The sequence below is a fragment of the Physella acuta genome, unplaced genomic scaffold, assembly GCF_028476545.2.
Source record: "Physella acuta isolate Inbredline_101_S28 unplaced genomic scaffold, ASM2847654v3 ptg002706l, whole genome shotgun sequence".
NCBI classification, from domain to species: Eukaryota; Metazoa; Mollusca; class Gastropoda; family Physidae; genus Physella; species Physella acuta.
In genome coordinates, this window is record NW_026734139.1 from 5938 (window position 1) to 30577 (window position 24640).

The 24640-nt window shown below is 36.4% G+C and overlaps 1 protein-coding gene across 2 annotated transcripts; it reads right to left on the minus strand.

Moving 5' to 3' along the window:
* Window positions 1–2583: 2583 nt before the first annotated feature.
* Window positions 2584–18514, minus strand: LOC131934004 (UDP-N-acetylglucosamine transporter-like). Of its 2 annotated transcripts, none has more exons than XM_059290444.1 (9): window positions 17967–18514; window positions 14547–14665; window positions 7523–7606; window positions 7260–7395; window positions 5871–5993; window positions 4800–4995; window positions 3740–3858; window positions 3165–3298; window positions 2584–2988 (listed from the first exon to the last, which is right to left on the minus strand). In XM_059290444.1, exons 1-9 carry the CDS (start codon window positions 18186–18188, stop codon window positions 2892–2894), a joined length of 1230 nt encoding a protein of 409 aa, XP_059146427.1. In that variant the 5' UTR covers window positions 18189–18514; the 3' UTR covers window positions 2584–2891. The 2 variants fall into 2 exon arrangements, with proteins under 2 accessions (XP_059146427.1, XP_059146428.1); XM_059290445.1 differs by lacking the exon at window positions 17967–18514 and adding an exon at window positions 16067–16117.
* Between the last annotated feature and the right edge of the window lie 6126 nt (window positions 18515–24640).

Below are 24640 nucleotides of genomic sequence, written 5' to 3' on the forward strand. Positions count from 1 at the left end.
GCGGCATATAAGCCATTGACTTCGATTTCAGCCTGCTTTTCTTTCTGGATTTGCTTCCATAGCCTTTGTCCAACCAAGAAAAAACTACAAGGCAGCAGTTGTTTGATTTTGGAGTTGGCTCTCCTAGATGGGTTGTTGGCCCCAGCTATAGCATCATCGGAGCTATATAGTGCGGGCAGATGACGCTATAGCTATATAGTGAGATGTTTAACTCATTTCCGCAACTTATTGAAAGGGAAAAAGGAACAAAAATTCCTTTGACAAAATTTTATTTTAAAAGGACCTTGGTAAAAGACAATTTAACATTTTGATATAGAGTGTTTAGCGTACACCCACACGTTACTGTTGTACACAATTGTTACTGTTCTGATGTGAATGACCTCACCATCCAATGTTATTTTTGTTTTCCTGTTATTTTTTATATATTTTTGTACGAGGCAAAAATAAATGACCCTGTTATGTTTGCAGTCAAAAGTGTTTCAAATGTGTTGAACGTATTGGTACATGGGACGACAATCTTTGTAGGTCTGTGTGTTTGGTACATGGAGTCAGGAATCTGTTAATAAGCCTACGTGTTTGGAACATACAGTTACTTAAAAAAAAACTAAGGTTACACTTTGGGAGCTGACAGCTGAAATAGTTAATTAGTTTCTGTGAACTCAGCCGGTCGGTTTTATGTCCAGCCGCCTTTAGTTTCACTAACTTGGAGTCAGGTATTTATTAAAGCTGTATGGACTGGTAAGTCCTGGAGACCCAACTCTGGATCTCAACTCGAGACCTCAAGGTCAATAGATAATAGTCTCCCAGTTCAGCTGTTACCTGGTTTGCAGAAGTTACACCTTAATTAAATTGATAATATGAAAGCTTCATACAAAGCCTTTTCTTTAAATTCTATTTCTTACAGACTTCAGAAAACAGTTACTATGTGTTTGTCCGTCAGGTTTTAAACTTTCAAATCCCCTGTAACAGTGCTTTATGACATGTGTAACTGTGCTATATGACACGTGTAACTGTGCTATATGACACGTGTAACTGCTTTATGACATCTATAACTGTGCAATATGATGTGTAACAAAGCTATATGACATCCATAACAGTGCTTTATGACATATGACATCTATAACCATGCATTATGACATCTATAACCATGCATTATGACATCTATAACCATGCATTATGACATCTGTAACACTAACAGTGCTATATGACATCTTTAACAGTGCTATATGACATCTTTAACAGTGCTATATGACATCCGTAACTATGCTAAATGACATCTGTAAGAGTGCTTTGAGACAAAGTAGATAAAGCAACGAGCCAGAACAGCTAAATTTTAAAATATTGTCATTGTTGTAGAGCTTTTATTTTGACATCGCTCAAACAAAAGGCAAACATGTTTTGACAAATATAAATGCTTGGATTCTTCGTGTTAAAATCACATTTGTAATATACTATTTGTTATGTACATTAAAATACATCTCTCAGCACATACAATTATCCACACCATTCAGCAGTTTTACAGAACACTTTCACTACTGTTTTTACAACAGTTTCACACAATGCTGGACAAGGCACACCATAGCCTAAACACCAAATACTTTTTAAATACAGAAACAATGAAGCAAGCTTGACCATCATCAAATATCAAGTCATAACAACACCTCAACCAAAGAGTGTAAATGCCATTACCCAATGTTTAAAACTAATTTTTTTTTCTATTAAAAATGAGACAATCATTTAAAATAAAATGCATAAAATATTTAAAAAAAAAAATTAGTAATGCAACAAACCTGAGATTCAGAGAGGAATTATACAATTTTAAAAGTATCTTTTCTACAACTTTTCTTACACACAACTTATGCAAAGAAATACATCTTTGGTCTAATGTCTTAAAATAGTTTAAAATTGACTAGAAAAGGGAAACAACCCATACTTTATACACATGATTCAGCAAAAATATTTAAACTTGTTTAATCTTTGAATAAAGCTGTCAAACAAATATCTACCATTAATTAAAATTCACATTTATACAGTATAAATTCTGATGTAAATATATAAATATTCTAATTCTATTTGTAGGTTTTATTATGTTGGGGAAAAACTTTTAAATGTAGAAAGTCCAAAAAACTATATATTGTGGTTTTGTTCCTTGATGGGGGTTGTTGAACAGTATACATTTTTAGTGGATTTACCTCAAGGAGATTATTCACAGAAAAATTACTTTATACACCAAATTAACTCAAAAATAATATTATCAATTACTAATAGCACACAATAGCTGCAGTTTAAACAACAACTTATCAAGGGCAACAACAATGGTCAACCATAAAAAGCAATTAGCTGCCCTTTCTTTCAGCAACAAAATTTTGGCAAGCCTACACATGGCTATAGCTTCCACATCCTAGATTTACAAACGTTCTTTGAGTTATTGTTCTTTGTGTTATTGTTCTTTGTGTTATCGTATATTACAGAGGTGTTATCATATAATGCAGGGACACCAGTACTAGTGAATTTTGGTTCTAACTTCATAAGATTCAGAGGGCAGTTTTTAAAAAAAAAACTCCGTTCCAATTTTCTAGTCTTTTCTGTATGCAGAGTTGGGTTGAGAACTGTGAAACCACTTTCAACTTTGTTTTAAAGTACTTTCTTCTGTACTACTGCCGCCACTAAGACAAGTGATCTACATGAGAAGAGTTATTGTAATCTTTAGATCAGATGAAAGTTTCTGTAGACAAGTGATCTACATGAGAAGAGTTATTGTAATCATTAGATCAAATGAAAGTTTCTGAAGACAAGTGATTCACATGAGTTGGGTTATTGTAATCTTTAGATCAAATGCTAGTCTCTGAAGACAAGTGATCTACATGAGTAGAGTTATTGTAATAATTAGATCAAATGATAGTTTCTGAAGACATGTGATCTACACTTCTATCAACGCTGTAAAGTAGAGCTGACCCCATCACAACAGTTGCACCAATCAGGAAAGAACTACAGAAAAATAAAATTTAAAATTATTTTAAAATTATATATATGTTTTTTATGAAATATTAAATGTACATAATTCATAGAATATTTGAAGTCCAATGTCAACAACTTTTTAAAATTCTGTTTAAATCAGCACCCACAACTCTCATAATTCATTCAGGGTTGCATGGGTTACCTACCATGTTAACTGCAGATCATGTAGAAGAAGGGAGGAAACTACAGTAGTTATCAAGATGGCTATGGATGAAGCAAAACCTTTGAGAATATTATCAGCAAATTTCATCACAAGTGAGATCACAAGACCTAACACAGCCTGAAAAATAGTTGAAAATTTGTTTTATTACTTGTGAACTTTTTGATTATAATAAAATAAGAGTATTTCTAGGAATATTGGATTTACTTTCCCACTTCAAAGGATATTACATTGAGCATGTCACAATCAGACAATTTTAAAAATTAAATGAGAGCTGCAAAATGACAGCAAATATGGTAAAACATAATGCAGAATGATTACCATTTATAATTCTTAAAGTCTTTAAAAATTAAGGTTATTTTTAACCAATGAAAAGAAATCCTAATGTTTTAGTTACAATTGTTTGATATTATGTTTAATTGTAGCTAAAATTGAAATAAAAAAAGTTGGCTGTACATTCTTAAACTTTTGATAAAATGAGCTCTTCTTATATAGTATTAATGCCACATATGCTTAGCCTATAGCAAACGTTTACAATTTTTTCTTTAATCCTAATCAAACCTGCTGCACTATAACAATCCATGTGATTGAATCATAGCCTTGAAAGAAACCTGACAACATCACAGCCTTCCCATCATTGATGTACACATAAAAGAAACTAAACACGGTGCTGATAAATGCTGAAATAAAAGAATTGGTTAAACTAGTTCTTGAGCTGAGACTATTTTTCCACTTTCTCATTTATTTCAAGTAGTACCAAGAAGTATTTTTTTCTCACCCTCCTGCCTTTGTCTCATGAGGCGGTGGGGTTGGGTGGTAGAGTGCATGACTAGTAACCTGAAAGTCTCTAGTTCGGATCTCAAGCTTGAGCCTTATGACCTAACCCAGCTCTTGTCAAACCCGACTCACATAGGGGAGAGCAAATGTGGCTGGGCATAGTGCTGACCACACTACCTCATGATGCCTCAGAAACTCTACCTCATGTGCCACATGAACTAACAGGTATGAAAGATTACCTTTACTTACAATTGTCTCACTTATTTGGCTCTCCTTTTTTTTCAGTATTGCCTCACCTAGCTGACTGCCTCATCTGACCCCCTGACCAGTCCTACTTCTGCCTCACCTAGCTAATTAATTACCACCTTCGACCCCCTCCCCCCCACTTGACTCACTACTGTCTCACCTAGCTAATTAATTACCACCTCTGACCCCCACCAGTCTCACTACTATCTCACCTAGCTAATAACCACCTCTGACCCCCACCAGTCTCACTACTATCTCACCTAGCTAATTACCACCTCTGACTCCCACCAGTCTCACTACTATCTCACCTAGCTAATAACCACCTCTGACCCCCACCAGTCTCACTACTATCTCACCTAGCTAATTACCAACTCTGACCCCCCCCAATCTCACTACTATCTCACCTAGCTAATTACCACCTCTGACCCCCACCAGTCTCACTACTGTCTCACCTAGCTAATTACCACCTCTGACCCCCCCCCCTTAACCAGTCTCACTACTGTCTCACCTAGCTAATTACCACCTCTGACCCCCACCAGTCTCACTACTGTCTCACCTAGCTAATTAATTACCACCTCTGACCCCCCACCAGTCTCACCTAGCTGAACATTCTTGGCCCACATGCCCTCAGCACCACTGGTGGACTTGAGAATCTTCTCCGTGTAGACCCCAGCAAATCCAGAACTGACACACATGACCAACACAGAGGCGCCACCAACCAGAACATTCTTCACCTCCCCTCGGCCACTCTCACACTGACCGTCACTGTTAGGGCAGTCAATGGATCTGGGGAACTAGGGGTGGGGGAATCACATTAGTACTGGAGAACATCACATAAACATACAGAACTTGTACCTGCTATAGAACATCACATAAACATACTGAACTTGTATCTGCTATAGAACATCACATAAACATACTGAACTTGTATCTGCTTTAGAACATCACATAAACATACTGAACTTGTACCTGCTTTAGAACATCACTTAAACATACTGAACTTGTATCTGCTATAGAACATCACATATACATACTGAACTTGTATCTGCTATAGAACATCACATAAACATACTGAACTTGTACCTGCTATAGAACATCACATATACATACTGAACTTGTATCTGCTATAGAACATCACATAAACATACAGAACTTGTACCTGCTACAGAACATTACACAAAACAAGCAGAGCTTGCGACTGCTATAGGACATCACATAAACATACAGTGATTGCTACAATAATGCAGGACATCACATAAGGACATAGTACATCTTTCATTCATTAACACTGAATTAATTATATTTTGAGCAGCTGATTAGCTGTCTCAAACAAGTTATAAAAGTTATTCCTTAATATTTAATAACAGCCAATATTTGGTCCTTATTGTTTTGTTAAATGTATAAAAAGAGTTAAAAAAAAATAATATTCACAAAATTTAAAATGTTTAACTGAAAGCTAAACAAAAGAAACCTCAAAGAATTGTTTGATAAATATGTTTCTGGTGAGGAAATTAGTATCAGTTCTCATAGCATAAATGTGTTAAACTATTGTATAATGTTTTATAAGGTATATTGAAAAAAATCACATACATAGAACTGAGAATGACTGGGCTAAAAAATTAAAGATTCAATCCATGTTTTATTACCAACATAATGAATGGTCACTCACTTGGACAATGGCTACTCCAGCTGTCAATAAAATCAACGCTGACCAGTGTATGACATCGAGCTGACGTCTGAGGAAACAAACTGAGAAGACGGCAGTGGTCAGTATCTTCAACTGGTAGGTCACCTGGTGTAAGTGGTGGACAAGCAGATCCAAATTACATTCACCAACACACACATGGGTAACACATGTAACAAGTACAATATAGATTCTAGATCCAATGAAAAATATAGTTTAAAATACTAAAAATTTAATTCTAATCAAAATATGGTAGCTTTATATTTGTAATTTGTAAAGCTGAAGATGTTGAGTACTCTGGTAGATCTAACTCTAACTAAATTAAACATCTGTTTCTTATTTCATTGTGATTAGCACTACTTTACTAAATGTGTACTGCTTGTAGGTAAATTCTTGGATGTATGTAGTGTCTTAATAAGACTCTTATGGTACCAATACTTGGAAATATTTAGGCATAACTAACATCATCCTTAAATAATGTCACACACTTAAGGGTAGACTAGAGGACTACTTTTCTTTTGTGAAGATGAGCTAATGGACACCAGCGAGTTGGCGAGATTCCTTCCGTAATGTTGTTGACATGGAATAAAAATTTGCTTTTTTAGATTTAGGACCATAAAACTAATAAAAGATAAAATTTTATTAAAAACTTAAGCCTAAAATTAATTCAGAAATGTAATATTTTTAGAATCAATGCTATACAAGTTGCAGATCCAGAGAACTTGAAAATAATTTGTTTAGTTTAAGGCTACATTTCTATTTATTTTCATCAAGCCTAAGTTATAACCCGATGTTTCACTTTCGTAAGACAAACATTGATTGGCTGTAAAGGAACTCCGTGATCGATTTCTGACAGCCCCACTTTATAGTTATTTTGTTTACAAAACTTTGCAGATCAAGTTTTTAAATAACTATGCAAATTTAAACACCATGACATATTTTTTCTATTTTTAGCTTACAATGTGTACAATAAAATTTATGGCACCCATTGTTTATGTCGCCATTACACGTGAAAACCAAATTGTTTTTGCTTTTTTTTAAATTTTTATTTAGTTACCGAAAATATTAAAATCATCAAATACATCCAATCTTTAGTAAAGTCCGAAAAAACCAGACAGACAGGATTTTATAACCATATTAATTGTAACTACGCCGTGCAAGATTTTAAAATGAATTTATACACCTCTCAAATACCTTTGAGACTTTTCTCGCTGGTGTCCATTGATGGAAGGGGAGGTAGGTTGAGTAACTGAACAATTTACACAAGATCTAGATTCTAGATCTATACTTAGAAAACAAATGAAATACTGATTAATAAATAAGAAAGACATTTTTAGAGAAGAAAATGTGGTATACAATGTAGAATCTACTAACTTGAAAAGTAGCAGCATCTAAATAACTCATTGCAACAAACTGTAAATTGTTTTGTATTGTGTACAAAATGGCAGGTACACAGGATTTGATGACATCACGAGTATTCATAATACTGGATAGCTGACTTAACAGTGTCCTAAAATTTAGAAATTTTTATACATTACAATCTTATTACTTTTCATGTGTTTGAATTACTAAAGTAAAAAAAAAAGTGATTTTGAAAAATTATTTTTATTTTGCCACATAGGAGCTGAGATACTAACTTCCTTGCAGTGAAAGCCATGATAAGGAGGCAGATGATAACTTTGATGCCTTCTGACATAAGCACTGCTGTAGATGTCACATATCTGTGAAAAAGAAAAAAGTCAAATATTTTGTCACAAAGTGTCACATCAGAGAATCTAAATGCCACATATCAATAAAACATAATGTCATATATCTGTGAAATAAAAAGTCAAATATTATGTAACAAAGTGGGACATCAGTGAAACTAAATGCCACATATCAAATGAACAATATATCACATAGATCTATCTCAAAACTAAAATAACCCACTTTTCTGAAAAGATTTTCACATTTAATTATAAGATCCTTGCTAATTTGGGTCCTGTAACTATATATATATATATATATATATATTTATATATATATATATATATATATATATATATATATATATATATATATATGTATATATAATATGATATGATATTATACAATGAAATTCTTGTGTAACTAATCCTCTTATTACATTTTATTTGGATGTTTTGGACATTAGTTATATAGCACTATTTTCTTTATTCTTATTTTTGATACATTCCTCCTGTTTAGAGTTGTTGAATGTTACATTGTGAGAGGGTGCTGAACTGCGGAATATTATATTTAACATTGAAAATCCTAAATTTCTTTTAGTTAGAAAGTATATCCAATACTCCTAGAAATTATGAAATTTGTGCAATAAAGTGTTAACAATTTGAAACAAATTGTCATTGATTCATGAAATAAAATGTCGGGTGTTTGTGAAATGTCACATATCTGGGCACAGAACAGACCAAAAATGTGGGTGGGTGGGTTCGGAGCCCAGTCGGCAGATCATTGTCAGAATTTTTATAAAAGTTGTTTGGGTCAAAGAATGTCAAAGCCAGACACATAGAATTATCAGCTTATTTGCTTGCCTATTGCAGCTAGCGGATGACATTGTATGACTATAAAACTAGAGGATGACATTATCAGCTTATGTGTTATCACAACTAGCAGATGACATTATCAGCTTATGTGCCTATCACATATTCACAACTAGCAGATGACATAATCACAACTAGCTGATGACATAATCACAACTAGCTGATGACATAATCACATCTAGCTGATGACATAATCACAACTAGCAGATGACATAATCACAACTAGCTGATGACGGTAGTTCATCATTGTTACAAAGCTGTTGTTCATCGTAGTGGTGTCTGTGGGGGGGGGGGGGGTGTCTCCGTGTACTGTAGAAACAGGGTGAAGTCCCCTCCCCCCAACATCAGTTACGTGTGCGTGAACGTGTGTGCGTGAGTGTGTGTGTGTGAACGTGTGTGTGTGAACGTGTGTGTGCACATGTGTGCGTGCGTGTGTGTGCACGTGGGTGCGTATGTGTGTGTGTTTAATTTGTGTGATGTGAACATAATGAGCTATTTAGGAAATGTTGATGAAGCTGGAGAGTATCCCTCCCTAGACATGAGTAAAGATGGGGACATGGAGATCTATAACGTTTATGGCATCATATTATTATCTCCCATGAGTTGCTCAAAAGAAAAATAATTAAAAAAAAATTTAATCAAGGGAAACAACTTAAAATTAAATTGAATTCTAAACAAACGAATACATAAAGAAATGCAAGTAGAACATAATATACAACATCGATCATTATTTCCTTAAACAATAACAAAAACAGTACCTATTTATTATACCCCCCCCCCCCTTTTTTTGGTTGTGATAGAAAAACACAAGTTAAAGCTGACACGTAATTTAAAATAAAACAATAAAAATTAACTACCCACCCAATTTATTTAATAGGAACCTAAAACAATTTAGACTGATCGCTATCAGTAAAAGAGCAACATTTTACAAATTATGCGAACTGTAGTGACTATAAGATACTGACCAAAATCTTGGTAAGCAAGCTGGAAACTGTCATACCCAAACTAATTAACTCAGACCAGCAGTGTAGCGTACAGGGGAGAAACATACAGAACCACACACACTTAATACGAGACATCCTACATTACAGCAAACAAAAAAACTCCAAGCTAGCGTTACTTAGTATAGACCAACAGAAAGCATTTGATAGGGTAGCACATACATGGCTATTTAAAACAATAGAAGCCTACAATCTAGGCAATTACTTCAGCATGTGGATAAAAACACTCTATAACAAAGCACACAGCCACTTACTTATAAACAATAACATTTCTACTGCCATACACATCCAAAAATCAGTTAGACAAGGTTGTCCACTGTCCCCTATTTTATACATCCTTAGTTTAGAACCCCTCTTAGAGAATCTTAGACAGGACATCACTATAAAAGGACTAAAACTACCAAACATGGCTGATAAAAAGATATTGGCCTACGCCGATGACACGACTTTTCTACTTCAATCTGAGAAAGCCATAAAGACAGTAATTGAAAGATTTATTGACTTTGGTAAAGCCAGTGGCGGAAAAATCAACACGGACAAATCGAAGGTTATGGGGGCAGGACAATGGGTAGACAAAGACGACTACAATACAGACATCACAGTGGTGGACAAACTAAAAATTTACGGAATAACCTATACAGGCGACAACAAGATTAAAGACAATGCTACCTGGCTAAAGGTGACCGAAAAAATCCAATCATGCCTTAAAAAATACAAAAATATTAACACAACGATCTTCGCCAGAGCCGCCTTAGTGAACAGATATGTCATACCTAAAATAATATTCATAGCAACAAATTCTGTGATACCTAACAGATTCATTAAAACAACGAACAAGCAAATTAGGGAATTCATCTTTAAAAACACAATTAGAAACATTAGCAACAAAACTTTGATACAAAGCAAGCTAAATGGAGGCATAGGGCTACACGATATACATACAAAAATCAATGCCTTTAGGTTAAAACACTTAGACAGAATTAGGATAGAGCCACACAACCACCCATTGGCTCAATACTATATAGGGCTTAAAATAAAGAATATCCTCAAAGTTAATATCACAACACCACATTATGGAGGGAATGATATAGGGAACTTCTACAGAGAAATATTAAAAATATCTAAAGGAAACAACAACATCATTGGAGAAAAGTCCAAAAAAATATACGACATCCTAGTCGAGAAACAAGCAACCCCTCTATACCATAGGATTAAATGGGCTAGAGAGTACAATACAATAGATATAAGCGACACCTTCAGAAACTTACATAATAAGCAAATAACACCCAAAGAAAGAGAGATTAGCTATAGGTTAATATTTAACACAACCCCAATCCCACGCAACAACTTTAAAATTACATGCCAGACCTGCAAACAAAACATACACGAGACAGAAAAACACATTTTTTTAGAATGCAGTACAATTCGATTAGCAAAACAAACACTAATGACCATTTTGAAAACAAAGCAAACAATCACTGTAAACAAAGCTATTACATTTAACGAAATCAACAAGACTGGAGACGCAACATATGACGACGACAAACTGATTGCGACGGCCGTCTTTAGATCGCTGGTCTGGTATTTACGAAATAAGATTAAGTATGACGGATTTAAATATACAGACAAAGCTGTCAATGAAATCTTTAAATCGAGACTTAGATCAAGACTCAGTCAATACACATAAAATTTCGACGGACAGCAGACAATATAAAATGCACTATTAAAATAATTATGTTTAGGTGACATTATGGACAGATATTTTCAGGTCTTCTTTTTCCCACAGCACCGGTATAGTCTTTGCCCTCATTTAAAATTCATCAAAAAGTGTCAAATATGGCCTTGGTTTGAGACCACTGCCCTACTAGGCCTAAAGTATGTCAAATTTGACCTTGATCTGCAATTTTGTTTCTGCTAGTTCTATAGCAGACCCACATATAGCGCCATATCTAAGACGTGTCAAAACTGGCCTTGAACTGTTCCTCTTATACTTTGCTTCAAAATAGAACGTGTCAAAATACAGCCTCGAACAACAGTTGCACTTCTCTCCCCACTGCAGTGTCACATGTCTTTTCATGACGTAGTAAGTAAAACACGGCTTGCCGCCTCCGCTAGGTTTGGCCTAAAGGGGAATAATCTTCTTTCCAAAAAAAGAAAAAAAGATAACACCACCCTCAACCCATTTGGTATCCAATTAGAATCTACTATGCATCTGTTTATCGCTTTCTACCTTTTATTTACATATTGTTAATATTTTCTATTAATTCCTCACGCTGTATCTATTACAAAAAATTCTCAACAAAACTGTAAAAACACTTAAGACTATTATGGAAAAAAAAACCATGTTTGTATTTCTTTAATTCTGGTTATCTTCATTTGAATTGTTGATCCTTTTTTTAAATAATGTTCACCATTTTGTTCATGTAATGACAATTTTTATTAATGTTTGAACTATGTTAAATACACACCATGTCAAGCACACACACATTTGTATATGTTGATGTAATGATTTCTATTTGAAAATAAAAATATTTAAAAAAAAAAAAAAAAAAAAAAAAAAAAAAGATACTATTTATGAAAAAAATTAAATAAATAAAAAAAAAAAGAAGATGTGAAAGGCAAAGCTGATCAGGCTGATGCTGAAGCAGAAGAACAAACAGAAGAAAACTCAAAAACAGGAGAAAATACAGATGAAAATGCTAGCTCAGAAGAGACAGAATCAAAAACAGAAGAAACAACAGCAGAAAAGCGATCTGTAGATGAAAAAGAAAGTGAAGATGCAGAAGATGAAAGTCCGAAGAAAAAGGCAAAGACAGACTCAAATGAATCCTCGAATGGCACCACAGAAACAACTGAATCTGCTTAGTTCTATTATATATATATAATTTTTTTTTTCCTTTTCATTTTGAACTTAATCACAAACTTGTAAAAATGTGTTTATCATCATGTTCAGGAGAAAACTGAGATATGTATAGTCAGGTTGTTGACTTCAATATGGTTCTCTTCATTTGTACTGTTCTTGTAATAAACATCTTAATGTATTTATAAAAAAAAATTATGCTAATTAAGATATGTGCCGATCACTTTAGTCAGTCGTAGTGCACAAACTGGTTGTCGTTGTACACATTGTCTCATTGCCAGCAGACCGTTTTTCTTACGATATTTATCATCAACTGATGGTCATGTCCATGTCAAAAAAACAAACAGTTAACTGATTAGTCCCTGGTAAATCTCGTTAAATTTTCAGTTAATTTTTTTTTTTAACTCCTAGAATTTTAAGGTGGGTTTTATAAAAATTGGGATGATATATAAATTATTCATGGATCAGTTTAATTTTGTTATAAAAGTTTTTAATGGATTGGTGTGAGTTATTGACTTTAGCTGTTTGGTTGTTGATCCTGTACAGAAAATGTGTTGTTAAGACAAGCTTGTAAATAAGTGCCTACTACTCACTTGTCCATCTGTTTTACTAGCATAGCCTCCCCTTTCCCATCACTTAGTACACAAGAACAATAACTCCTTGCACATTAGGTTATCTCAATCAATGGAAATAACTGGGTGTTGAGGTAGAAGTTATTTTTGTAACTAAACTCTATTGCCCCTATCAATCACTTAGCTTTCCAAATTTAGATGTTTAATCACCAATAGTGTGGATAATTTTTTGTTTTGGTAAAGTTGGTAACTTTTTTCGACCCTATGTTTTGAAACGAATTTTATAGCAGACCATAAATTAACATTCCACAGATTTAAACTTTAAAAAACTAAACGTAAATGTATGATATTTCCTCCAATTTTTATTAATTTGTAGGTTTAGTAAACTATTGATTACACTGTTGGTGCTAATGTAATTACAAGTGGTATACATATTTCACCATTAAAGCATTTAAAATTATAAAATATTTACTATGCATGAGGCAACTCAGACTTTTTTTTTCAAAACTTAAAAGAAATGTTATGGCATTATATTAAAAATGTACATTTTTTTCAGTCTTCTTACATAACATATCCATATAATTTCCATTCTTCCTCTATAAAAGGGACTATTACTTGTTATACAATTCTAAGCTTAAAGTGAGTTCACCAGAGCGCCACTTTCCGTCCCCGACACTTAGTTGGTGAGTAATTAACGGTGATATTACGGTGAGTTATTAACGTACACTCTAGGCTTTCATATAGCACGCATAATGGCGTGCTACGTCGTAGTGTATGTAAACCCGTGCCCCGATAAATATGATCCAAGCACAGCAATGTTTTAGAAAACAATGAAGTACATTGAAAAACGATGTAACTAAATATTCTAATAGAATAGCGAATGTTTATCATTTATATTTATTATTATATGGTTCATTACTGAGTGTTGCAGACTAATAATTTCATGAGTTTTAAAAATAAAATAAAATAATTAATAAAAAAAAAAAAAAAAAAAAAAAAAAAAAAAAAATGCGAACTGACGCTGTATATTGTACGAGCCGACCCGCTGCGTATCATACGCCGCTATTTAGTTGGGTTTTTTTTCCTACTTTCAGTAATTTATAATTTGTGAATTCGACAGTACCAATGCTGCCACTAAAAATATTTGCTTAAAAACACTTAACCCCCCTTCCCCCCCCCCCCACGTGAAAGCAGCCTCCTCTTATTTACCTCCTCTAAGTTTAAAAAGTTTCAAACTAAATTATCTGCCCCTAACAGCCGTCACCAAACCCGTCTCTATGATTGTAAAATGTAAACAGCGTGACCACAGCTCACCAGACAATGTGGGGGTGGGGGTGGTAGCGATAGTGATAGAGAGAAAGAGAGGGGACTGCAAGGAGGCGCTTGCAGCTTGTTTTCTAACGGCTCCCAGAAGAGAATTATATATATATAGATAGACAATATAATTATTATAATATACATAAAAACTTACACCCTTTCCACTTCAAATTATGATCAAATAAAAACTTTTTAAACAAGGAAAAAAAAATCTGACGCTGTAAATTACATGTCTGAGGCGAGAAAAAAAAAAGAAAATGTACAAATGATGATCTTAAAAGTTTTATAAAGATGTTAGATTTGTACGAATGTTGTGTAAACATCAGCGACCTAATGAAACAAGAAAGTCCTACCTGACACCATCGATCTGCTCAGTTCTCGAGTACCTCATGGTTAAGGCCAAAAGGGAAGACTGGATCACCATAGCAACCAGACTGTATAGCTTGGGACGTTCCATCGTGTAGATTTTCCTCTACAACAAGAAGGTACGTCTAATATAGGAAATCTGCATTTGGTTATTGTACTGGGGTGTTAATGTCCGTTTATCCGTGTGTCTGTGTGTCTGTGGGTTTGTGATCTAATCTTGTCAATCAATATAGCCACATTTGTAATTCAGATGTCTTTCAAACCTTACAAAATAAATTCTCTTCAGATAACCATGCAAGAATATCATATTTTCAGTAGATAATTAATTGTATTTTTTTTTTAAATTTATACGAAAAGGGGAGATAACATTAAGAAGCAGCCATCACTCGATCTATCAGATGAGCTGGTGTTCACAACGAATGTTTACATTTTTAGCGTAATTTCCATACGGACAATTGCGATTATTAATTCGTTATTTCTGGATGGATGTATGGATGTGTGTCCGCAGCTTTAAGTCGTATCTCCTCCTCAACGAAGCAATATCGAGGACTAGTTCCAAAAGGAAATATGTTAAGCAAGTTCCAAGGATGATTGTGGGCGAAAAGAATTCCCGGAATTCCTTCCTGGATTTCCCGGAAAAGCAAAAAAAAAAAACTCGAACAAATGCAGTTTTTGGTCCATATCTCGGCAACCAGACCACTTAGCGACTTGAAACATTTACCAATCGATTCCTGCCATAATTTAGAACAATATTGGCGAAGAATGTTTTCAAAAATATCCTTTCGTTCGGTCACAAAAAATTAATTAAGAATTTTTAAACTGAGCATCGTGTAGGCCTAGGATGATATTTTTAATTTAAACTGAGCATCGTGTAGGTTTTTAGCGCAAAAAAACATCCTTTCGTTCGGTCACAAAAAATTAAAAATTGTTATGGATAACATAAGGAAATTGCGCTTAAATTGTCACTAGACTTTTTATTAACTTGTTTTTTGACGTGGAAAGTTTCTAAAGAGATCGTGGATTGGCTGGTGTAGTTTGATTTTAATAAGGGAAAGTAAACGACACCGCGCGCCGGTTGAGTTGAAGCAATCTGTTTTTTTAGTCAGTAAGTGGAAAGATTGAAGAACGGTTTGGAAAGAAATATAGAAGACCCTACCGATTGTGTTAAAACTTAAGTAACCACTTGATCTTATACCTGTCTGTCTACGTCTAAAACACCGGTCGATTTATATTATGTCTAAAACGCCTACACACACACACATATATATATATATATACACATATATATACACACACATATATATACACACATACAGACATATATATATGTATGTATATATATATACACACACACACACACCAACAGTTGAAAAAGAAAATATCCCAAACTCAAATACGAAATTTATATTTATATAATCAAGTAAAATTCCGATATTTCTACAGAGATCTAAGCAAAAAATACTATAATATGAAAGGAATAAATGAACTGAAAATCTACGATATTTACATAAGGAATAACTTGAACATACGCTTAAAACAGTCCACACCTACAGACACAATGTCATAGATGAGTTAACCTAAACTGACTGGTCTGTCCACGACTTGGGTTACATGTCAAGTCGCTAATCTCCAAAACCAAGCTTGGGTCACACTAATACCACACATGGGGTTTTGTTTTATAATCCCCCACACAAGTCGACTCATTGTTCAACCATAATTAGCGCCCTCCGACCATAGCCTTACATCAGTGTACACGAGATTTCGTTGTATGCACGAGATTTTGTTATTACAACAATTGGTGTGTATACATGAGTTTTGTTATTAAAACAATTGGTGTGTATACACGAAAATTTGTTATTAAAACAATTGATGTGTATATAACGTGTTGAATATTTGGATTTTTTTCCCCTATTGCGTAGCACATTTCATCGTTTGGGGTACGGACGCCCAGTGTTGACAATGGAAAGTCTAGGGTTGGTGTGGAAGTTTGGTGTAGATATAGGCAGTGGCGTCGCTAGGTCGGGTGTCACCCAGTGCAACACCTTTTGGTGTCGCACACCCTCCCTTTTTTTATCTATAAAATTTGCAGTTGGTGTGCCCCCCCCCCCCCACCCCGGTAAAATCTTTAAAGTGTTCACATTTAATGATGTTTATCTAAAGTCGGTTTTTAATAAAGCTGGGTGTAGCATTGGTTTCTCTATAGTTTGCATGGTTACGTCATGGGGTCACCCTCCCCCCCCCAATGTAGGGATCGTCATTATGTACTTAAAATACTTTTTAACTCTAACCATTCACTGAACTGGCAAAAACATTTATGCTATATATGTTGCAATTTTTTTTTTGTCTTGGTGTCACCCCCCCCCCCCTAAATGTTGTCACCCAGAGGCGTAGCGACCCTTCCCGGCGCCCGGGGACAAACTTTTCGATTGGCACCCCCCCCCTCGAGATTTCGATTTGCACCCCCCCCCCTCAAACTTCCGATTTGCACCCCCCCTCGAGATTTCGATATGCACCCCCCCCCTCAAACTTCCGATTTGCACCCCCCCTCGAGATTTCGATTTGCACCCCCCCCCCTCAAACTTCCGATTTGCACCCCCCCCTCTCGAGATTTTGATTTGCACCCCCCCCTCAACCTTTCAATTTATTTTTCCAACCCATTTTGGCGCCCCCTAAGCTCGGCGCCCGAGGACATATGTCCCCCCCCCGCCCCCCCCCTCGCTACGCTACTGTTGTCACCCGGTGCGATCCGCACCCCCGCCCCCGCCTCGCGACGCCACTGGATATAGGTAACCGTATGTGGTGATGCTGCTGAAATAAAATATCAGCAAACTCAATTTTCTGTATCAGTTTCATACGGAAACAACGTAGATATATATGTTTCGGCAGGTTCCACGTTTTGAGATACGTCCTCCCATACATTAAAAATGTAGATTAAGGTAGATCCGACCCCTAGCTACGCCACAGTCAATGAACTACACATTGAGAATACACGTGATTCGAAATGCGGACCATTATTTACGTATGCGCGTGTAGTTACTGAGAAATGGCGCAGTCACGCTCTTCTAGTCAGTGAAGGGTTAAATAGGGGGCTACTTTTGTACTACAATATAATGTTGTCGGAAACAAAGTCTAGCCTAGCTCTACGAAAATAGAGTTTAGAAACTATACTTCTACGAAAGACCACAGGCAGTTTTAGCCGACCCGCCCTTCAAAAAGACACCACCCCCCCCCCCCTAACTTAATTTTTTAAATAATTTAACGTATTTGTCATTTGGGCGCTAGATCAAATTATCTGTCTTTCTAACGTTCCCCCCCCCCCCACATTATACATCCTGATCTCCCCTCCCACCAAGGAGTGTGACGTCATTTATGGATGACCACTCTTAACAAAAAAAAAAACAACTTACCAGTGAAGACCAGAATAAAACTCTGAGGTAACCAATGCTGGTCATGTGACACAGGCACGTCTGCAAGCTTCTTCCATTCCTGATTAATCCGTTCGGCATGGACTTCCTCAGACTGAACAAGTTCAAGGCCGTGTGGGACACTGACCCATATCTTAACGAGCTGGGCAGCGACGCGTCATCAGGGCGAAATGTATACCCAATAAATTTCTCACCAGCGCCCATTGCTGCGGTGTCAGCTCTCTTCGCTCACTCGGGTATTTCCGCTCACTCGGTGTATTCGGGTGTTTTCGTTCACTCGGGTATTTCTGCTTACTCGGGTATTTCCGCTGTCTCGGTGTATTCGGGTGTTTCCGCTCACTCGGGTTTTTCCGCTCACTTGATCAGAGTTCATGTTCACCAAGGGAAGTAATCGTGTGCCGCAGCAATCAAAATACGAAGTCTCGTCACATCAAAACATCCGGGTGGTTCCCAGTGTACAAAAAGTCGTCTTGCTGTTTAGCCAGTAAACAAATGGGCTTTATCTATTCAAGATGGCATCTGAGGTTAAAGGTAATCTGCAAATATACACACAAAACAACTACATTTAATTTATTTGAACTGTTTTCAAATTCTAGATATACGCCGACTCAGATCTTGAAGCCCAAAATATATTTTTTATAGGGTTATTTAACATTTTGGTATCCCTAAAAATAAAAATCTAAACAAAGTGAAAACAAAAGCGAAAAAAAAAATTCATCAACTAAATGGGAGAAACATGCTCACCCAAGCCATCACAAGAAAACAAGGGATATCACTCATGCAAGATTACTCAAGGGGACACAATCGGGGAATAAATAATAGAATAAAATTGAAAAGCCGTAGAAGTTTTTTGAAGAGAAAAGTACCAGTTTAGTTTTAAAATAAAAAAAAATTAACGTTTAACTCTACAACCACCAGACAAAAAAACTTAACATTTGGTAGCGAGAAGAGAGAGAAATCAAAACCGGTAAAACAAACACTTCAAACAGCGTACACAGACAAAACAGTCGCTGACTGACATGAAACTTAAGAGCTACAAACTCGCAAAAAATGGCCAAGTGTATAAATTACTACGAACAAAGGACACCCCTCTCCAATTTAAAGCATATGCAAGATCGCAAACAATGAGCATCAAAAATGTTTATAAGCATATAAATGACCACAAACACCAAGCCTCCCTTACACATGTCGATTTATATAATATGTAAAAATGTAAGTATGTTTGTTTGTTTGACATTTAGGGGGTTGATGAGAATATCACAGGGGCGGTGCAATTTTTCTCTATATACGTTCCCCCGAGTGCCATGAAACTTTAGAGGGTTGATGAGAATGCTCCCGAGAAGGTTTCTGCAAAAGGTTTCCAGCGCCCCTACAGTGGTCGATTTGGCGCCCCGGGCTATCCCGGGAGCGCTAAGTCGACTGCGTTTGTTTTGAACAGTGCGATAGACTATGGGTAAGATGGGGTATTATAGTCACTCACTAAATCAAATCAGGCGCGTCCGCTCCCCCCCCCCCCCCGTAGGATACGATTTGGCGCCCCGGGTTATATCCTGTGTGCACTTTGGCGCGTACGTTCGTTTTAAAGAGCATCCAACAACTCTTAAAATATTGCGTCAGACTTTCTTCTGAGACCGCGGCAACGCGCGGGACGGGCACGCTGGTAGTACATAAATTACCAGAAAAAAATAAAACAGACACTACTCCTCCCATTGATGCAAGCCTATAAATGACGGCTAACAATTACACCCCCCACCCCCATGTTACAAGCACATAACTGACAACAAACGAAACCCCCTTCCCACGAAAGTTAGGTCCCAATCGACCTTGAATGTGTCATACATCACCTACCGCGCGAGCTTGTAACGATCGGGCACTAAACGTCATTCCCTAACAAGACGCCATTTTGAAATATAAATAGATCAAAGAAGATGGGGGCAATCCGTGTTTATGTCTCGATTGTTTTCTGAAATTTGTGTTTTTTTTTATTTATGTTGTATATCGATATGTAATCTCGTGTAATCTCGTGTACTAGTGTCCAACGTAGTGTTAGCTTGTGTCCTAATGTTCTAAGTTCTGTTATCTTTTGCCCTAAGATGCACTAGTCTCGTCTCTTTATGTTCACATAAGTAAGTTTCAGTCTAGCGTCGGGTCATCCGTACATGAGGTAATTCTTCCAACGTTACGTCATCCGCCCAGAGTTAGGTCATCCGTCCAGAGTTAGGTCATCAGTCTAACGTTACGTCATCCGCCCAGCATTAGGTCATCCGTCCAACGTTACGTCATCCGTCCAACGTTAGGTCATCCGTCCAGCGTTAGGTCATCCGTCCAGCGTTAGGTCATCCGTCCAACGTTACGTCACCCGTACATGAGGTCATTCTTCCAAAGTTAGTCATCCGTCCAATTTTAGGTCATTCTTCCAACGTTAGGTCATCCGTCCAGCGTTAGGTCATCCGTCCAACGTTAGGTCAACCGTACATGAGGTCTTTCTTGCAAAGATAAGCCATCCGTCCAGCGTTAGGTCATTCTTCCAACGGTAGGTCATCCGTCCAGCATTAGGTCATCCGTCCACCGTTATCCGTCCAGCCTACAGATCATGTTCTTGTAGCAGACATTCACCCAACACCACAAAATAAAATGGAGGAAGTATTTTTCTCTGTGACAAAAAGATCTCTGAGGAATTCCACAACACATACACTTCATCATCGGCGCCTGGTCAAGCTTTAGTTTTATCGATTGTAATCTGACCGATGATGGAGCGAATGTCCAGGACAAATTCTTTTTTGTTTCGGATTTAACTTTCTATTATTCACAGTAAGCCAACGTAGATGTTTAGTTATTTTGATGGCGACAAACTTTTCTAAGACGGTGTTGTGGTTGTAGTTACCGAGCAAGAAAAGGCTAGACTAAAGACTAAAGATGGGCAAAGAAACACAAATAGCGAGTGGTGAGTATTCAACGGTTATAAAATAAAAATACAGGATCAGTATCTGATCATAAACAGGAGTATTGAAAGCGAGCAACATCATGATGTGGTGTTATTTGAACAGAATATTCCATCATGATATGTAATTTGAGAAGAACATGACATACGATGGCATTTAATTTAAACACAAATCTGACATGATGTAGTACAATTAGAATTATAGAGGACATAATGATGTGGTGAAATGTGAACAGAATAATACATCATTATAGGCTTCAAAGTAAAAACAAAGCAAAAATATTATGGAGCTAAATACAAATACAATCGTGTAGGCCTACTTTCGTTCTGCTTGGAGAAATTCGTTCACAAATACACCACTATATTGGATGAATCGGTTCCGCGCTAGCAGATTGCTTATTGGGAGAAAAAAACAATCACCAAATATCCAATTGAGTAAAGATCTAATATTTGCTATCGATAAAACGATAAGAGATTTTGATTGAAGTCATCTTCCAATATGGACGCGATAAAATTCGGGACGGCTGGTAAAGAATTTGGTCAGAATATTAATAAATGGTTAGAGGCTGTTAGCTGTATGATCAGATCAGCTGTGCATGGTACGGTACGGGCAAAGTGTGAAACACGCCATCTTGTGGAGATGCATTTCATACTTTTTCTAGGTATTTTATAATAAAAGTATTTTCTTTAGACAATTTCGCAATATGAGACCTATGCGTTATTTCAATGACTCTAACAAGATAAAAAATTAGCCTTCTCAAAATACCGAGTGAAGCATAACTCTTGCTTAGCTCTAACAAGATCAAAATTAGCCTACTCAAAATACCGAGTGAAGCATAACTCTTGCTTAGCGCGCACAAAAATACAAGCACTCAAGCTTAGGAAAACAAAAGAAAACAGCCCTTAAAGTGCTTGAGAGAAAGCATTGATGCATTTGTACGCACCGATACTGGCCGAACCCTACACATGAACCTCCCGAACCCAAACCCTCATCCTAAACTAACCCTGACACTACCCCTCCTACCTTAAAATTACATTAAGGGTAGGGCTAATTTAGTGTATTCTTTTATTGATAGATATGTTAACTTCATAAAACATTAGCAAGTATTTTTCATCTAGTATTTGTTAGTTGTCTTATAATTAAACATCTCTCTAGTATCTAGTCTAGTATATTATAAGATGCAAGCATTTTGTTGATGCATGGACGTAGACACATTGGATGTACAATTATACATTTTTCATGCATTATATATATATATATATATATATATATATATATATATATATATATATATATATATATATATATATATATATATATATATATATATTGATTGTAAACTTAAAACCTATAAAAAATATCCAGCTTGCATACTATGCATGGCTGGTTCAGATATAAATCAATGGTACAACAATACTTGCCGCAGAGTTATATAAATAAAACGACAATAAAAGCTACGATTATTAGATATATTAAATTCTCCAGTACTTCTAGTCTACCCATTAATGCAACCTAGCTCATAACCAAGATGTTTCAAACCAAATATCTAGTTCTAGCTTTGAAAAAAATTCAAGCATTTTATTACAAGTTCTACTGTGCGCGAAGGGAGGTGGGGGGGGGGGGGGTTAGATCAAAGAAAACACGGCATGAAAGAGAAACGACATCTGAGAAGTTGGAGTAAAAACACAGGTGATTCTCAACACATTCACACGGCTACACCACATGTGCTGTGTAATTAAGTGTAAACATGTGTGCTAGAGTGTACACACGTGTAAACAGTTCACTCGGCCAACTTTCCAACTCAGGTTGACGAATAACTTGCTAAAGTCACATACACACAAAAATATCGTAAGATGTGAAAACGAAACCGTGATTTTAAAAACTGAAGATAACAAGCTTGAGAGAAATAGTGGTGAGATCTTAATACCAATTACAAAACACCAGCTAAGTAGAATCCACACGTCTGTTTGATGTCCAGTTGGCGCCAAACTAACACATATGTTCGTATGTGTCCGGCCTTGGGGCATATATGTGATTGTTTCCTGTCCAGCGAATTTAAAACATATCCGTATGGTATCCAGGGGACACATGTGTGTGTGTTTCTAATCCAAGCAAAATCCGTACTATTCAACCTATAGAGTCTAAACATAAAAAGAAGGAGCTGACTACAGGTTTACGAAACATTCCTGACCAGTCGCAAGCCCGAGAAAATTATGCCCAAGTCAGGCCGTACGTTCTCAACTCACAACATGAGATTCGTCTCCCACTTTATTACACTATAAATATAACATCTAGCTCTATAAGCGTATTCAGCCCCCCCGCCCCAAACACCACCCACTCCCCCCACCATTCATGTTAAAGAATCACAGAGTTATCAGGTTTCAAAAAACGCCGTTTAATATAAAAGCTGCGAAATGAAAACAAGCAACCTGTTTTATTTTTTATCTACTAATCATGCAACGGTTGTGTTGGTGCTTTTACCCTTGTTGGGGCCTATCAAACGCTGTTTACCATTCTATTGGTACTGCCGATATATCATTGGCACAATACGTCTAATGACACTAGATGAATAGCACTACACCCCATGTCAGATGTCAACCACCACATCACCAGTACTAGCAGTCAGATGTCATCACATCAGTAGTACAAAAATATGTCACCACATCATAAGTACCAGAGTATGATGTCACCACATCAATAGTACTAGAAGTCACCACTTCATTAAAACAAGAAAGTACATATTACATTCTATCACAGACCACACTTGAAACCTCAGCTCCTGAACAAAGATGTTAAACTTATACTACTTATAGTACTCAAACAGATCTACTTGAAATATTCGTGGCGTATGTGTGTAGGGTGGGGGCGGAATTCATTGCCATTTCTCGTTCATCACGTTTAAAGCCCGTTTTAAAATGTGTGGAGTATTCTGTTCAATACCGCTAGAGGCACGCAATACCAAGTCAAAGCCTAGTAACACAGTCATTCAAAGTCCCAGGTGTAAGGCACCCTGGCTAAACACGTTTTTTTCCTTTACAGAGAGCTACGAAAACATTGGGCGTGAAACATAAACAAAAGAAAAGGGCATGCTAAACACCGGCCGATTTGATTTCTGCTTGAAAAACACTCTTGTTAATCGTACTCTCTACACGAACTTCTTAGACTGAAATATTCTCACGATATCGGTATTACTCGTCTTGGTTTTAAAGTTCCGAGTCCTACCTTTAAAAAAAAATAGAAATTACATTCTAAACAGTTTTTTTAAATATCGGGATGTTATGAGATTTGATTCATATTCAACACAAAGTAAACATTCGTGTAGATCAGGGGTCTCCAAACTTTTCAGCCCGAGGGCCGCATTAACTATCAACAAATACCAGTTCGGAGGCCAGAGTTTCTTCGCGGTGGTAGCGCCCCCCCCCCCTTCACGAAGAACATGTACCCCCCCCCCCCCCACCTTTAACGAAATATAATTTATATAGAAATATATACAAATTTCAAGCCCCCCCCCCCCCACCCCGGAGAAAAAAGTCTGAATGAAACACTGTCGGTGGCCAACAACACATTCGAGGTCCAAGTTTGCTCTCAAATTATTCTTCACCTATTTCAATCTTGAAAATATTTGTTCACACAGGTATCTTGTTCCAAATTTGAAAGGTACTTTGATGCAAAAGTTTTAATATTAGGAAAATCTTCCTTTTGCAAAAACTTATA